Here is an 18,419-nt window from a genome sequence, read left to right as displayed (position 1 = left end):
ATGTCAGGAGAAACCTTTCCCTTTCCCTTAATTATTTCATGCCAGTTTGAAGCAGATTTTTTAAAGAGTTTCAAGGACAGGCAAACCCACCTCACTGCGGGAATGATATCTCTGGGATGCTGGGACTGGAAATGGTTTATTGTAATGGTTTCCTGAAACCATTTTGATGGTATTTATTTCACGTGTCAAGTGTGAGACAGGAGAGAAGATAGGACGTCTGTCTTTTGATAAATAAAAATGTTGATAGCTTAGAGCAATATTTCTCAACCTTCCTAATGCCACAACCCCTTAATACAGAGGAGGAGTCATCAGCTGCTTTCCAGAAAGAGGAAGGCTGAGAAACGAAAGTAATAAGGCGATTAGCTTTGTCTGTTCTCTGCAGCAGAGGAGCATTGGTAGTCATGGCCTCTGGAGACCTTGTGAAGAAGCTTTGTGGGGAACTGGCCTGCTCCATCTGCCTGGAGTCTTTCAAGGCGCCTGTGAGCCTCTCCTGCGGGCACCATTTCTGCCAAGCCTGCCTGGATCAAGGCAGGGAGGAGGAAGAGGTCCCCTGCCCACAATGCAGGGAGAAAGTGCCGAAAAGGGGCATCAAGCGGAATTGGAAGCTGGCAAACTTGGTGGAGATCGCCACGGAAATGGAGAAAGAAAAGGGGAGACTCTGCCAAAGGCACAATGAGCCCCTGAAGCTCTTCTGCAAGGACCACGAAGAACTCATCTGCCTGGTGTGTGACAGGTCGAAGGAGCACGAAAACCACCAGGTGATCCCTCTGGATGAAGCATCAAAGGAGTACAAGGTAGGGTGGGGGGTTAAATAGGTACCCCTAACAAGGTGTTGTGGTACATCTCCACCCCATAATACAGGTCTGTGGCTGGAGTTCCATATTTCCTCAGGCTCTGATGTTTTCAGGGATCAAGGGTGCACCTACATTGTAGAATTAATGCAGTTCGATTCCCCTTTAACTGGCATGGCTCAACGGTACAAATCATGGTAGCTGCAGTTGTATTTTGCATTTTCGCCGAAGTGTGCCACTGCCTTACCAAACCACAAATCCAAAATTCTATAGCACTGAGTCCTGGCAGTTAAAGTAATGTTAAAGTGTGTTAATTCTTCAGTGTAGATCAGATATGGGCAAGCTAAGGCCAGGGGGCCAGATGCAGCCCCCCCCCCCCCCCCGGTGCTTGCCCCAGGCTGTCCTCGTTTTCCCTGTCCTCTTGACAAAAGTACACGGCAGCCATGTCCTTATGCCAAAAAAGATGGGGGAGGAAAACACGCAGCAGCTGACATAAGGATGGTGCGAGCGGCCCTGTCTTTATTAAAGGAGGAGAGCTTGAGGAAGGCATGCAGTGGCTGAGAGCCCTTTGGAGCACTCTCAACCACGGCCTGTCTTGCCCTCCTCCCGGCATAATGCCAAGAGGAAAGCCCAAGGCTCGTGGGAGGGAGATTGGGGCGGGGGGGGGGGATCGGGGCAGTCCCGCCTTCCTCCTGGCGTAAGGATAGGGCGAGCAGACCCGTCCTTTTGCTGGGAGGACAACCTGAGGATGACCCAGGCCCTGCCCTGACCCCTCCTCACCCCACCCTCTCCTGGACCCTCCCACTTCAAAGAGTGTGCCTGGCCCCCTCCCTCCCGGCCTGGCCCACAATGCGACTCCAAGACAAAAAAGTGAAGATGCACCATGAAACTTGAGCAACAGATACAAAAAGATCCCTGAACATTAGCAGGATCTTCCTGATGGTAACGCAGGAGAAACTGCTGCGAGAACACAGCCATACAGCCCGAAAACCATACAACACCCCAATATTTGGTTTGATTGCACAAACCAGCTATTCCAGTGCAGTTGCGTTCTCTCTGACAGCAGAGTGATACCAAATTGAGGAGTTTTATATCGCACTTCTCTTCATTGGCTCAGTTCTGCCAATTCAGCCATTCAGAGTCCCATGAGCAATTTGAGCAATTTATGTGTGTGTGTGTGTCAAACAGTATTGGATTAGTGAGGAATAGTGGAAAGTGTGAAGAGGAAGAGAATCCCATCTTTTGATGTGATCTTGCTCCCATCATGCTGGCACAGAAGGGGATGGGACACATTGCCTCAAAGTAAGAGACAGGAATGTTGCGGGATTGTGAGCTATAGGTGGATTTTCACGGACAATATCTAGGGATGGGACAATCACAGGGAGGGAGGGAGGGAGGGGGCAAACCGGCACCAGGATGAACCTGGCATCATACAATAAGGATGCAATGTCACTTTGCCTGCCTCCTGCGATAGCATCCATCAAGTGCATCTCCAAAATAACATTGATTAGTACAGGAATCAAACCTGGGATTTTCAGATACCTTTTTTTTTCATTTGGAGGGACTTTTTATGAGTAAAGATAATTGTGGAAGCAGTAGTAACAAAAGAAGAGTGTGCTTCCGATAGAGGCCAACATTGTCCAAAGCACCCATAAAATTCAATAAATGTGGTATGGTTGATGGTATGATCTTTGAAACCATTCTAAACCTTGACGAAAAGTAGTGACCAAGAGCTTTCTTTTCCTCTTCAGGATCAGATTTGGAATTATCTGGAGACTCTGAAGAAGGAGAGAGAGAAAATTCTGGCCTACAAAGCAGACACAGCACGAGAAAGCAAATATTTGCTTGTAAGTGGCATTGCTACTTGGTATATGACCTCCACAGAGAGCTAGACAGGGGGAGTGTGTCCTTGTTGGTTCTCTTGGATATCTCAGTGGCTTTTAATCCCATCAACCAGGGTATCCTTCTGGATTGGCTCTCTGGAATGGGTCTTGGGGGCATTGCTTTGAGGTGGCTCCGCTCCTTGGAGAATCACACCCAGTTATTGAAGATGGGGGACCCCTGGCCTTTGACCTGTGGGGGTCCTGCAAGGTTCTGGATCTGTAGCTTTCTGGTGAAATAATTGCCTCACAAACAAAGTTGGAAGGCTTTAATTCAAAAGCATGCAGTATGGGATGCAACAAAATTCCAACTGCCAGTTTATTTCCCCCACGCCACCTATCCTTCATGTTGGCCCTTTCCCTTCATTGTCCCATTTCCATGGCAACCCTCTCCCTTGTTTCTAATATAGACAGGCCAGATGTAAGGCACGGCCTAATTTCCTGGCTTCACACAAACCAGGAAATAAGGTCATGACAGCCCATGCTTTTTAACATCTACATGAAACCACTGGGTGAAGTCATCCAGAGTTTTGGAGTTTCGTGCCATCTGGTCAGTCACGAGGCCAATCGGGGTATAGGGTGGCAACCTATGCTCAATGAGGTTACACTCCTCCCAAGGTCACAGGGCCACAGTCTGGTGGTCCTCCTGGATTCAGTGCTGCCACTTGATGCTATCAGCAGTGGCTGAGAGGGCCTTCGCACAATTAAAGCTCGTGTGCCAGCTGTGACCGTACCTCAACTTGGCCAAGGTGGTCCATGCCTTGGTTACAACTAGATTGGATTACTGCAATGCGCTCTACATGGAGCTGCCTTTGAAGATGGCCCGGAAATTGCAGCTGGTGCAAAGGTCAGCAGCCAGGCTTCTAACCAGAGCGAATTATATGGAGCTCACAACACCCCTATTAAAGCAGCTCCACTGGCTGCTGATGTGTTTCTGGTCCCAATTCAAAGTGCAGATTATGATCTATAAAGCCCTAAACAGTTCGGTGCCCCCCAATCTTTGTAACTGCATCTCTGCCTATGAACTGGCGTGGACTCTAATATCTGCCAAGGAAGCCCTCCTCTAAGTCCCACCAATGTCACAAGCATGATTTGTGGTGCCCCCCCCCCCTCAATTTTGGAGATCAAACAAGCCCCTACACTGTCCTTGAAAGCCTGGGTGTTTCAGCTAGCATTTGAGAATGAGTAGTCCCTAGTGACATATGCCCAGTCCCTAGTTCGCCAGATAGTTCTCTGGTCTCTGCACTTCATCCAGCTTCCAGGCCCTGTGGTACGCCGCTTTGCACTATCCCATATTCACACAGGCTAGAAAAAGTATTTTTGGTTTTTGTCGAGCATTGTTTTGATGGTGCTGCTTTATATTCTTTTTTATACTCTATTTAACTTTGTTCTTATCTGGATTGTTAGGGAGATGGTGGCAGGGTATAAGAATACAGTTGCTATTCTTGTTGTTGATGATGATGATGTTGACTTGAATGTGAGTCTGAATAAACTGAATTTCTTTTTTCAAAAATATCTCACATTGTAAGAGACATGGCAGCCTACAGAAAATACTGACCCAAACCCATTCCAGTGGCAGGCCCTTGCAGGCCTTCACAAACCGCTTTCACCACTGGATATTGACTTTTTCTTTGTGAAGAGATGTAAGCTCCACTTCAAAGGAATGTGGAGAATTCACTCCAAAGACCCTCTTTCTGCCTCTCACAACTGTTTCTCCTTTCCTTTATACTAGAAGAAAACCCAAAGAGAGAAGGAGAAGACTGTGGCTGCATTCAGGCTCATGCACCAGTTCCTTGAAGAACAAGAGAGGAATCTGCTGGCAAAAATGGAAGAGGTGGAGAAGGAGATTTCAGCCAAAGAGGAGGAACATCTGGCCAGACTCTCAGAGGAGCTCTCCTCTCTCTCGAAACTCATCCAAGAGATGGAGGAGAAGCATCAGCAGCCGGCAAGTCAACTCCTCCAGGTAAGGCCCATATTGTCCCCATGGATGGCTGAGACAGCGACACTTCAGTTTTCTCATGGTTCTGTGTGCACAAACTATTGTGTGACATTACCTTTGTGCTGTGTTTACAAGGCAAAGAAGAAACATAAATGAATTTAACACTAACCACAGCCGACAGGGAGCTCTAGCGTGGAGTGGTCCATGGGGTCACTAAGAGTCGGAAGCGACTGAACGAATAAACAACAACAACACTAGCTTGGGTTCCACCTCTAAGAGATACGATCGGTCTGGTGTAAGTTTTTCAAGCTGTATGGCCATGTTCTCACAACCTCTGAGGGTGCCTGCAATAGATGCAGGCAAAACATCAGGAGAGAATGCTTCTGGAACATGGCCATACAGCTCGAAAAACATACAGCAACCCAGTGATTCCAGCCACAAAAGCCGACAACACATCAGATCAATTGATCACACAAAACATCTCAAAAATTGTACAGTCTGGCTGCAGAATTTATTTTAATCAACTTTCAGAAAAGACGAATACATCATTTTTGACATCATCTCCCTGTGTTTCAAAACCGTTTGTCCATCTATCAATAGGCTTTTGCATTCCCTTATTAAAAATGAACGAACCACGGTCTTCACCACTGTCTACACCTCTACATCAGACATGAAGGGCTTCTTTCAGGGGTCCAAATCGGTGATAGTCCAATGGGAAAGTTCAGAACTATAGGCAGGATGTTTAACTTTTCCAAATGCCTCAAAATGTTCTTTCTTCCCTTCATTTACAGGATATCAGAAGCACCTTAGAGGGGTAAGTTCGTTTCCTCTCCTCCTCTCACTAAAGCTCAGATTTCAACACGAAATACACAATTCTCAAAAGCAGCAGCGCATTGCAGGAGTCTATGTTTCGCTGGTGGCCACAGACAGAATTGGACTGGATGGACAACAAGATCCCTTCAATTCTGTAATTCTGTGCTGCATTAAAGCAATTTGACAACAACAACAGCAACAGCAACAACTTAAATTTGTTGTACACCTCCCCTCAGGACTTGAGGCAGGACACAATCCAGCCAAAGCACATCACTATGAATACATACCATAAAATGGGAACACCATCAGAAAACAACATATACTAAAATACATGACACAAGGATTCAAATGCAGTACCAACAGAATGTCAAGTTCACAGTTTAAAAAATTGTCTTGAACTGCCATGGCTCAATGCTTGGAAACTAGGCACCAGCACACTTTGGCAAAGAAGACCCCGTAAATGATTACATAGCACTGAGCCATGGGAGAGTTGAAGTGGTGTCAAACTGCATTCGTTCTCTTTGTGCATCCTCGGATAGTGTTCTTTCTCCTCCAGGTATAAGAACAAGGAGACATTTGAGACTTCTGCAGCCTTTCCTCCTGCCCTGAAGTGGAAGATCTGGGACTTCCGTGATTTCACTCCCTTTCTGCAGGGTGTCATGAAGCAATTTAGAGGTAAGGGAGAATGTCTGCAAGGATCTTCATGAGATGTGACATTGGTCTGAAAGGGGGAAAAAGATCCAAAGCATTCAGAAAGTTAGAGCCACTATTAGAATGCCAAGCGAAACAATTTCAAATGTGAAACAAAATTGTATTATTTTCTGTATTGATTTATTTGGTACTGTTTCATTATCCAGGCAAGGGAAGATTATTATTGTTGCTGCTGCTGCTGCTGCTGTTGTTGTTATTATTATTATTATTATTATTATTATTATTATTATTATTATTATTATTATTATTTTACTGGCACAAAAAGACAGTATGTCACAGCAAACGAGATCTGTATGCTGGATTTCGTATCACAAAATCACAAGTTGAACACTTCCCAAGCAATCTAGGACTGTGTGATGTATTTTTGAATGATGTGCACAGATCCAAGTAAGGTGGCTTTTTGCAGTTGACAGGTTATGATTTTGTCAATGTTTATTGTTTCCAAATGCCGGCTGAGATCTTTTGGCATGACACCCATTATTATTATTATTATTATTATTATTATTATTATTATCCTTCTTTATCTCCCCGAAGAGGACTCATTGCAGCTTGAGGGTTGAAGGAGTTAAACCATTTCCCCCCACCCATGTCGCCATCGCCAAAACAACCATTGCTTATGATATGGTGAAGGGGGAGGGGGGAAATAACGGGGGAAACGGTTTTCCTCCTTCAACTTCCCCAACCTCCCCCTGCCCATAAAATGGACTATCCTTCTCTGTCTAGGCCCATTTTGGAGTCCGCCTGGATCATGGAACAGTGCCATTTCTTTTCTTTTCCATTTTATTTCAAGTGTGGAATCACATTTCAGTTGTGAAGCAAAACTAAATGAAAATGGAGAGGACCCCGATCAGCCTTACTCTGGTTCATGCAACCTGCAATTGTGAGAACTGGTTGAGTACAAGTTGCACATTAGGAAAACCGTATGTTGTGGGGCACCCATTACTTTATCAGCAAGCTGTAGTATTACGTGGTCTTGATTCAAAGGGGAATATGAACATTGGACAGGCAGCCCTCCACATTCGCAGGAGTGAAGGATGTGGCATCTCCAGGCAAAGGGGGAACTGTGGTTTAAAAAAACTGAGAGAATACCAAGAAATGTCTAGGGCCCCTTCTACACTACCATGTAAAAGCCATATTATCAAAAGAGATAATAATAATAATAATAATAATAATAATAATAATAATAATAATGAGGTTAGTTTGTATCCCACACCTCTTCCCAAAGGGACACAGTGCTTTCAACAATAAACAAATACCATAAATAATATAGCACTGACACTCATCACATATAATTTAATGCAACAAAAAATAGTATAAATAGTAGTAAAACAAATTTAAAAACTTTCCCTCTAAATACAGTAGAAATATATGCGCCGTTGAAAACAAGCCAATTCCTATGATCAGGATATCCAGCATTACGGGTTATAGTTCAGCCATTGAAGTCCTGTCCGCTAAGGTGGTTAATGCTCGTCAGCATTATCAAAAGCCTGCTGGAATAGCCAGGTTTTTAACTCCTTCCTGAAAAGTAAAAGACTGGGTGTTTGCCTATTTCCTTGGAGAGGACCAAGGAAATAGGCAAGAGTTGGGGGCCACTACCGAGAAGGCCTCTCCCTCGTCCCCACCAACTTCACTTGTGAGGGAAGTGGGATCGATAGGAGGGCCTCCCTGGCTGATCTTAAGGCCCAAAATAATTATCTGCTTTGAACTGGAATATATGAGTATACACTGCCATATAATCCAATTCAAAGCAGATAATCGGGATGTTATATGGCAGTGTAGAAGCGACCTAGGTTGCCCAGTGAGAAGTTGACCATCTGAAAGAAGTTGCACTTGGAGATTCTTTGAGAGGTTTTCTCTGTAGGGATCTCTATTCCCCCAGCATGACATTACAATTGAGTCACTCTGGAGGACTTGGAGACTCCCAGAGATAATGTTTTGATCAATGAGATGTAACTCTCTACAAGTAAAGTCACACTACATCTCTTGGGTGCAGGATCTCAGCCTTCCTCTGTTGGTTATTCCTGGGTTTCTGAGAGTCACCATGTTGTGCGAAGCCTCACTCTCTTTTTTCTCCCTCCAGCCTCTCTGGAATCTGGCCTTCAGCAGGAAAAAGGTAAAACAAACAAACAGATTTTTTCACAGAAGGTTGCATTGAGGCCGAGAGAGTAGTTAACCTGTCTGAGTAGATTTTTAAAGCTCTGAACAAATGGCATGTGTCTGGATTCTGTATACAATTCCCCAAAGAGTGTCAAAATATTGTCGAAGGCTTTCATGGCTGGAATCACTAGGTTCTTGTGGGTTTTTTCGGGCTATAGAGCCATGTTCTAGAGGCATTTCTCCTGACGTTTCACCTGCATCTATGGCAAGCATCCTCAGAGGTAGTGAGGTCTGTTGGAATTAGGACAATGGGTTGTTACTTCAACCAAAGAAGTCAGCCATAGCAGAGCACCTGATGAACCAGCCTGGACACAGCATATTATTTGAGAACACAGAAATGCTGGACCACTCCAACAACCACCACGTCAGACTACACAGAGAAGCCATTGCAATCCACAAGCATGTGGACAATTTCAACAGAAAGGAAGAGACCATGAAAATGAACAAAATCTGGCCACCAGTATTAAAAAACTCTAAAATTACAACAGCAAAACAACAGAGAGGAAACAACCAGGCACAGATTAACACCTCCCAGCAAGAGATTTTCCCAGGCTCAGGCAGGCCTTCAAATGCTAATGAAAGTGATCAGCTGAAACATTCACACCTAACTGCAGCAGGGAAGAGCTCCTTGCCCCACCCCAGCCATTCCACAGATATATAAACCCATTGTCCTAATTCCAACAGACCTCATACCTCTGAGGATGCTTGCCATAGATGCAGGTGAAACGTCAGGAGAAATGCCTCTAGAACATGGCTCTATAGCCCGAAAAAACCCACAAGAACCTAGTGTCAAAATAACCCGAACACTGACTTTTTTATGGCTCTTTACTTCAAGCTTATTTTAGTGGTGCACATTATGCACCCCTAGATAAAGAATGAGTCTCCTTCCCCAATGTGAGATATGTGGGAATTTAATATTGGCATAAAGCCAGGTGATTAGTCTGCCCTTAAATTCTTTCCGACTTCTGGTAAACCGAGACGATCCTGTCATAGGGTTTCCTGGGGCGGAGAGTGTGGGATTGGCACAAGGTTACCCTGTGGGTTTCCATGATGGAGGGGGATTTGAACCCGGGTCCCTAGAGTCATAGTCCCATCACTCCATGCTCAAAGGTTGGCCGTAGGAAGAAGAGTAACATAATGTAGAACCAATCTAGATTTGAGAGGGCAAGAGAATATTCCCCTGTCATTTTTAAAGAATCAGAGATGGAAGCTTATCCTTCCTTCCTTCCTTCTTTCCTTCCTTCCTTCCTTCCTTCCTTCCTTCCTTCCTTCCTTCCTTCCTTCCTTCCTTCCTTCCTTCCTCCCTCCCTCCCTCCCTCCCTCCCTCCCTCCCTCCCTCCCTCCCTCTCTTTCTTTCTTTCTTTCTTTCTTTCTTTCTTTCTTTCTCACTTCACCCCGATCTGCTTCTACACCAACAGCACACGTGACTCTGGATCCAGACACAGCCCATCCTCAGCTCATCCTCTCTGAAGATCGCAGGCATGTGACACGTGGAGAGAAACAGCAAGATCTTCCTCACAATCCTGAGAGATTCGATGTTTATCTTTTTGTGCTGGGCCAGGAGGGATTTACTGGGGGCAGGCATTTTTGGGAAGTCATTGTGAAGAATGGGGAAGAATGGCTTGTGGGAGTTGCCAGAAAGTCTGTGCAGAGAAGGGGCGCAATTCCCTGTTCCCATGACACTGGGATCTGGCGAGTGGGAAAGTCAGGAGGTATAGGTATGCCCCTATCTTTGACTCTGAGAGAGGAGCCCAAGAGGGTCCGAGTGACTCTGAACTATGAAGGGGGTCGGGTGGCCTTTTACGATGCAGACTCAGCAGCCCTGATCTTGGAATACCCTCCAGCCTCTTTCTCAGGAGAGACCCTCCTTCCCTTCTTTTATGTGAATGAAAAAACCCAACTGGAGCTCTCTCCCTAAGGATGGAGATGAGCAACGTCCAAAGATTCCCACCAGCCAAGCTTTATCTCTAGAGATGTGGGGTTGTGGGTTGTTTTTGCTCTCTTTCTGAAGCCTCTCTGCTCTCTCTTTACATCTGTGTCAAAACCTGACTGGGAGGCTGGAGTGTGAATGATGAAGCCACTCCTCATGGCAGTGCTCCGCTCAGGGATCAGCCGGGGACTTCCTCCCCCCATTTGGAAAGCAAGCCACAACAAGAACAACAAAGAGGGAAGAAAAGATCCAAATCTGTTTTTTGTCAAGAATCCCATTTATTGGAATTCAGTTGTAAATCTATTTGCTCTTGCATTTCCTGGTGTTTCCCAGGGATGTAGGCAGGATTTGGCTGATAAGTTAAACAAAACGGGTGCTAAGCCTTGTCTCATCTCCTGGCCAACTTGAAGCCATGTGTTTCCTTCTTCTGTCCTCTTAGTGGCCCTTGTCCTGCGTAGAAGTTACACATTAGGGAACTCAAATGTTGTGGTGCTCCCATTTCTTTATAAACAATCCATCGTTTTTCATGATCTGCATCATCAAAGGCTTTGCTATAAATGATAAAGCACGGATTGATTTTCCTCTGAAATACTGTTCTGCACTCTGTTATCCAACATATGTATCAATAGGACCCCTTGTGCCTCTTTGTTTTCTGAACGCAGCTTGGACAGCTGGTGTATTTACTCCGTATATAATAAAATACTTGTTTTGGTAATGTTTGAGTATTTCTTTATTTTTATTTATTTCCTATATTTATATCCTGCCTTTCTCTACCCCAGAGGAGACTCAAGGCGGCTTAAGCACAGGCAATAATTCAGTGCCTTCACACCAATATACAGTTAAAATATATGGGGAATATCAAAAATCAAAATTAAATAGATTAAAATCAAAATTAAATGCATTATAAAACATTACTCTCAGTATAAAACCACACAATCCGCAATCATAATACATGTCATTCCCATAGTCATTGCACATAATTCCAGTTAATCTAAATGCGCTATGGTTCCTTTCTGAAGGCTTGATCCCAGAGCCACGTTTTCACTCTTTTTCCAAAGGTCAGGATGATGTCAGGCACCAACCCTCCCCTCATAATTAAGGGATAAGGATTTATAGTTCTGCAAAGGGCAAGGGCACCAGACTACACAACAAGGGTTAAGTCTTGGCCACATTGCCAAGGCACTAACAACAACAAGGACCCCACGAGGCTTTTTTGGGAAATGGCTGGATCTTGGGGCTTCTGCCCTTTTGTGAGAGATCTAGTTCGCCAAGGGCCAGACAATGGATTCTGTTGCTGCCTGACCCAGCACTCACAACTGGGTTCCTGTTTCCTTTTTTTGTGACTCTCTGACTTATGCACTGGACTATTTATCATATCCATGACCACGAACTCTCTATTGGTGCCTGACTTGAGATACTGACAGCCTCCGTTTCCGCGGATCCTTTTCAAAGTTTATGAAGCCTCCAGTTTGTGCCATAATAAAGATCAAATATTGTAATAAACTCTATGGGGTGGGATCGGGTTCCCCTTATGAACTATGTATAAGAAAATGCCATATATGTAACCCTTATGGATTCCCCTTGTACCCTTGCCCTCTCGACCCTTGCCCCACAAAATACTGTGACCAGGAACTGCCTGAGGGAGAGTCTCTACATCTCCCAAGACTCACCCTTGATTAATTCACCCTGCATGGAACCATAGCCATAATGGACCCTGCCCATTCTCTGAGCATGTCTGATGGGATAAGGGGACTTATGGACGCTCGGAATAAAAAGATTGTATTTGCATAAGGCATCGTTGATCCCCCCTGAGGTCCGATGCCGAAATAGTCATTCATATCCCCCCCCCCCCAGAGCTGCATCAGCTGGAGACATTTTTCCTTTGTTTCGCTGAGCACATGGCATTCCTTTGTCTGCAGATTCCTTTCCCAGATTCCTTTGTGCGCCCTCATCCCGCCCCCATTTCTCCTGATTGGCTGTCGCCACCATGTGACAGAGGTCTCCCCATTGGATCCTACAGACCACTGGAGCTTCCTGATTGGTACAGAGGCGCCAGGGGCGGGAGGGCTGCTTCCCAGGTGTCCGCCCATCACCCAATCACAGCAGGGAACATCAGAGGAGCCGGGGCAGAAGGGCTGAACTCTGGGTTTTCAAAAATTGTATAAATATGCCTGCATCACTGTACCCCGGCATGCTTGCAGCGGAATGATTCCTGCAATGCATCTGATTACAGCTGAATCACAAATAAACTTCGGTTGCTGGAAACCTCTTCCACTTGGATGAGGCATTATTATTTATATATATTCAAAATAGTTTATTGTACGGGCCCAAGGCCATGACAAAAAGTACCACACACACACAATAGTACCCTCAGAATACAGGCACCAAAGATACTAAACAGAACCATAATTTGCTCCCACAACAAAATCAATGGAAGTTAATAATAGCTAAAATACATTTTAGGAGAGGGTCTAGTTAACCCTTAGAATCTCCTTGGCAGTTGATAGCGATTTTATCTAACTCTGTCTTTCTGATCTTTTTTGCAGAGCGAGCAAAAAGGGCTACTTTGTAGGTTACATAGTCATTTGTATCGCCCAGTAGAAACCGCACGGTTTCTGCAATAGAGTTCCCTTCATCTTGTGTCAACAAGGGTTTCAGGTGTCTTTCCCTTGGGTCACTATACAATGGACAGACTAACAGATAATGCACAATGTCTTCTACCTGACATTGACTACAAATACATAGTCTGTTTTCCCAGGGAACATTTTGGTAGCGACCATCTAACACTGCGGTTGGCATCACTTGAAATCGCAGCTCGGTGAAGGCGGTTCTCAAGGAAGGAGGCTTGAGCTTAATCAGGTATCTGGCTCTGAAATGTTCAGTTTTCAAAAAGGGAAACCAAGGGGAAAACTTTGAGTTCCTGATTGATTGCAGGGTCCTTCTTGAGTCAATCCAAAATAGCCAGTCTCTTAGTTGTCTCTTAGTCATGTCCAGGGCAGAATTCAATTCAGGAAGATTGTAGTTGAGTAAGAGGTCCTCCAGGCCGGATCTCCATTGTCCATGGCCACTCATTTCCTCGTAGCACAACACAGGAAACCGGTCGCCCTGAAGGGTAGCAATTCGTTTGAAGTATCTTAATTGGGCACAATCTATTCTTGATTTTACTGATGGCAATCCAGATTCGGTGCACAGAAGCGCTGCAGGGGTTCCCGCTGGAAGATAATAAAGCTTTCGTAGGAACTTGTTCTGCAGAATTTCCAGGGTTTTGCAAAGGCTGGTATCTGAACCCCAGATTTCTGCACCATAAAGCGCCTGTGCTAGTACTTGACTACTGAAAATTTTAAGGGCAGGTTCTATCAGCTGGCCACCCTGTGTATAGAAGAATTTCATTAGGGCACCTATTGTTTTCTGAGCTTTCAGCTTCACTGCTTCGCTGTGATGTTTCCAGGAAAGAGTTTCACTGAAAACAATTCCCAAGTATTTAAATAATTGGGTTTGTTCTATGGCATGTTGGTCTAACATCCATTTGTACCTAGGACAGTGTCTTCCAAAAACCATCACTTTGGTCTTAGAGTAGTTTATTGATAGGTATTCTTCTTGGCAATATTTACTGAAAGCCTTCAAGAGGTTTTTGAGACCCAACCGAGAAAGGGATAAGAGCACTAAATCATCTGCATACATCAGGATGGAAATCTTTCTATTCCTGATTGCTGGTGAAGGGGAGTCAATTTTGGATAAACATGTCACTAAATCATTCACATAGATGTTAAAAAGAGTGGGAGCCAATACACACCCCTGTTTTACTCCACTTGTTGTAGCGAAGGCTTCTGTCAGTGAACCGTTTTTACCAATTCTGACCCTCATTTCTGTGTTGGTGTATAATTCCTGAATCAGTCTCATCAATCTGCAATCCATGTCGGAGTTTTGTAACTTTCTCCATAATCTATTTCTGTTAATGGAGTCAAAGGCAGCAGAGAGGTCAATAAAAGCGGCAAAGACATGATTGTTGTTTTGCTTGGTGTATTTCCTTATTATATGGTTTAGTATGAAACATTGGTCTATGGTACTATATCCATTCCGGAAACCGGCTTGTTCTTCATGTATAAATTGTTTTTCTTGTAACCAGTCTGTCAGTTTGTGTAGCAGGTGTTGAGCATATAGCTTTGAGGTGATGTTAAGTAAACTGATTGGGCGGTAGTTTTTTGGGTCATTTCTACCACCTTTCTTGTAGATTGGAAATATTATGCTTGTTTTCCATCCATGTGGCATTTGTCCTGAACTATTTATGGTGGTAAAGAGGTTAGCAAGAAAGGGGCTCCACCACTCAACATTTTCCTTGAAAAGTTCTGGAGGGAGCATGTCTTCTCCGGGTGCTTTCTTGGGTTTCAGGGAAGCAATTAGGGACTTTACCTCTTTGCTGGAGACTGCATTCCACTCTGGTAAGGTCAAGAAGTCTTTGTCTTTATCTTTATCCCACCCTGCCACTTCCAATTTGCTTGTCTTGGAGCAATAATATTTTAAGATTGGCTTCGCTGGCCTCACCATGGTACAAGGACCCTTTTGTGCGGTCCTCGGGGGACTCCTCTAGGAAAACCCCTCCAAAAGAGCTCGATATCAAGGAGTATCACTTGTTTCATCTGTGGAAGATCAATACAATGGTCCTTCTTGTCTGAAATCTCAGATCTCCCGCCGTGCCTGAACTCTAATTGATCCACTAAAAACATGCATGGATGAAGGCGGATCAGAAATGGTTTTATTCAGGTGCCCGAATTATATGAAATTGGCATTGTTTGTTTTGGGGTGTTAGGTAATATTGTGTAGTTAATTAGTAACCCTATTTCTTTTGGAAAAGCCAGAATGTGGTTTTGTTTTTTATGATGTGGGGGAACTGCAATTCCCAGAATTGTGGGTCAATCCTCCCTAAACCAGTTGGACATGCTGGGTGTGTGTGCCAAGTTTAGTTCAGCTCTGTCATCGGCTGGGTTCAGAGCTCTCTGGATACAGGTGAACTACAGCTCCCATATGCCAAGGGCAGTCACCCCCAAATCCTAAGAGTATTTGTAGCTGGTCATGTTGGGCTTGTGTGCCAAGTGTGGTCCAGATCCATTGTCAACTGGGCTGAGTGCTCTCGGGATGCAGGTGAACTACAACTCCCAAAATCAAGGTTAATTCCCCCAAACCCGCACAGTATGTTCAGTTGGTCATGGGGCTTCTCTGCGCCAAGTTTGGTTCCGGTCTGTCATGTGTGGTGGTCGCAGTGATCTGTGGGAGCCAAATTGGGTGAAGGTACTGGAAATCCCATCTTCCATGGCCCATCCTCCTCGAAACTTCACCAAGATGCATACTGGGTCATGGAGGGGGCGCGGTCTTTGTACCAAGTGTGGTCATGATCCATCATTCGTGGAGGTTAGAGTGGTCTCTAGAAGTTAGTGAAGGTACTGCAAATCCCTGAATCCCTGAATGATCACCTTGATTGGCATTCAATGGCTTGGAAGCGCCTGGGGGGAATCTTTTGTTGAGAGTGATTCCATGTGCCTGTTTGTTTCCCCTCTGTTGTTTTGCTGATCAGCTGAAACATTCACAGCTAGCCCCGGCAAACAAAAGTCCTTTGTCTCACCCTGGTCGTTCCACAGATATATAAACCCATTTTTTCCAGTTCCAACAGACCTCACTACCTCTGAGGATGCTTGCCATAGATGCAGGCGAAACGTCAGGAGAAAAATTGCCTCCAGAACATGGCCATATAGCCCGGAAAAACCTACAACAACCCATGGATTCCGGCCATGAAAGCCTTCGACAATACAATTTTATCCTAGTTTAGACATGTTTCCTCCACCACAGGCAGGCATCCCAGGGTTCCTTGTGTGGAATTTCCATGACCACGCCCACTGCCTCTCCCTTGACCCTTTCCTATGGCACACAGCAAACACAGAGGAATTTGATCAGCAACTGAACAGACTGGAGGGGTTTGGGGGACTGACTCAACAGGGGTTTGGGGGACTGCAATAATGGACCTGGACCACATGTGGCACGCACAACCCTTCTGACCAGGTTTGAAGGGAACTGATCTTGATTTATAGGTGTTGTACTTCATCTACATCCAGAGAGCATTGTGAACCCAATGGTGGCTCTGGACCAAACTTGCCACTGATGATGGTGATGTCGAGCACCCCCCCCCCCAAATAAGGGATAGTGACTTATAGTTCTGCAAAGGGCAAGGGCACCAGACTACACAACAAGGGTTAAGTCTTGGTCACATTGCCAAGGCACTGACGACAACAAGGACCCTACGAGGCTTTTGGGAAATGGCTGGATCTTGGGACTTCTGCCCTTTGTGAGAGTTGTAGTTTCCCAAGGACCAAAGCGTGAATCAGTTGCAGCACAGCTGGGGTTTCATCTGCCAGCCTTCCCCGATCCTTCCCCCCCCCCACAATCTCCCTCCCCCTCCCACGATCCTTGGGCTTTCCTCTTGGCATTATGCCGGGAGGAGGGCAAGACAGGCCGTGGTTGAGAGCGCTCCAAAGGGCTCTCAGCCACTGCATGCCTTCCTCGAGCTCTCCTCCTTTAATAAAGACGGGGCCGCTCGCACCATCCTTATGTCATCTGCTGCGTGTTTTCCTCCCCCATCTTTTTTGGCATAAGGATGTGGCTGCCGTGTCCTTTTGTCAAGAGGACAGGGAAAACGAGGACAGCCTGGGGCAAGCACCGGGGGGGGGGGGGCTGCATCTGGCCCCCTGGCCTTAGCTTGCCCATATCTAATCTACACTGAAGAATTAACACACTTTAACATTACTTTAACTACCAGGACTCAATGCTATGGAATTTTGGATTTGTGGTTTGGTAAGGCAGTGGCACACTTCAGCGAAAATGCAAAATACAACTGCAGCTACCATGATTTGTACCGTTGAGCCATGGTAGTTAAAGTGGAATCGAACTGCATTAATTCTACAATGTAGGTGTACCCTTGATCCCTGAAAACATCAGAGCCTGGGGAAATATGGAACTCCAGCCACAGACCTGCATTGTGGGGTGGAGATGTACCACCCCACAATGCACAATGTACCATGGACTCTCTGCCTGCATGTCTTGGACTTCAGTACATACTATCTCCCTCATGAACCTTCCTCAAAGACCTTTTAAACCACTGGACTTCAGGCTTCTTCATGAAAATTAATCCTCTAATTAAATATACTTGGGATGTGGGGCAAAGATGGGGCCTTCTCTCTTCTGATTCGTCCATCCTCGGAAGTGAGAGAAGCGCACCGATTGGCCCTCCAGAGGCGGAGGAACTTGCTGATTGGCCCAGAGCAAGGTGGGCTGCCAAGCCTCCTCCCAGTTGTTCGGCCTCTCAACCAATCAGCGCGAAGCCGGGCGGTGAGGGGCGGGTGGGAAATTCAAAAGGTTTTGCTGTGTTTTCTCTATAAATATGCTTGTAAATTCTTTAGCGGCATGCTTGTAGTGGAACTATTCCTACAATGCATCCGATTGCAGCTGAATCGCTAATAAACCTCGGTGCCACTTCTTCGCCTTGGCAGGAGTCTCATTTCAATTATTAATATCAATAAAATTGCTGGAATCAGGCTTCCCTGAAGGCTTGCCAAGGTAGCGTTCCCTCTTTGGTGGGAACTAAGGGTCATCTCTCCTTGGAGTTGACCCCCCTAAAGTCTGAGTTGGCTTCAATGGGATGTGCAGTACTATCACTCACTTCCAGACCACTCCAACCTCCTTTAATGATGGATCAGGACCAAACTTGGCACACAGGAGCCCCCCCCCCCCCAAATGACCCACTATATGTTCTGGTGAAGTTTGGAGGAGGACAGGCCATGGAAGATGGGATTTGCAGTGCCTTCACTGACTTCTAGAGACCACTCTAACCTCCACGAATGATGGATCATGACCACACTTGGTACAAAGACCGCGACCCCTCCATGACCCAGTATGCATCTTGGTGAAGTTTGGAGGAGGATGGGCCATGGAAAATGGATTTCCAGTACTTTCACCCAATTTGGCTCCCACAGACCACTGCGACCACCACACATGACAGACCTGGACCAAACTTGCCACACAGACTCTCCATGATGCAATTTTTGTCATGGTGAGGTTGGGGATGGATGCACCAGGAACGATGGGATTTGCAGTATATTCACTCACTTCCAGAAACCACTACAACCCCCACAAATGATGCACCAGGACCAAAT

The 18,419-nt window shown here is 45.6% G+C and overlaps 1 protein-coding gene across 1 annotated transcript; it reads left to right on the top strand.

Annotated features, from left to right (window-relative positions):
• The first annotated feature begins 364 nt into the window (after positions 1-364).
• LOC132765715 (E3 ubiquitin-protein ligase TRIM7-like) lies at positions 365-10,905 on the top strand. Its single transcript, XM_067465513.1, has 7 exons — positions 365-794; positions 2,543-2,638; positions 4,404-4,634; positions 5,402-5,424; positions 5,980-6,098; positions 8,215-8,247; positions 9,710-10,905. Exons 1-7 carry the CDS (start codon positions 402-404, stop codon positions 10,207-10,209), a joined length of 1,395 nt encoding a protein of 464 aa, XP_067321614.1. The 5' UTR covers positions 365-401; the 3' UTR covers positions 10,210-10,905.
• Positions 10,906-18,419: the final 7,514 nt, after the last annotated feature.

This window comes from Anolis sagrei, chromosome 2, assembly GCF_037176765.1.
Source record: "Anolis sagrei isolate rAnoSag1 chromosome 2, rAnoSag1.mat, whole genome shotgun sequence".
Lineage (NCBI taxonomy): Eukaryota > Metazoa > Chordata > Lepidosauria > Squamata > Dactyloidae > Anolis > Anolis sagrei.
The sequence above is the reverse complement of the archived record's forward strand: the minus strand, read 5'-3'. Positions and strand labels throughout refer to the sequence as shown.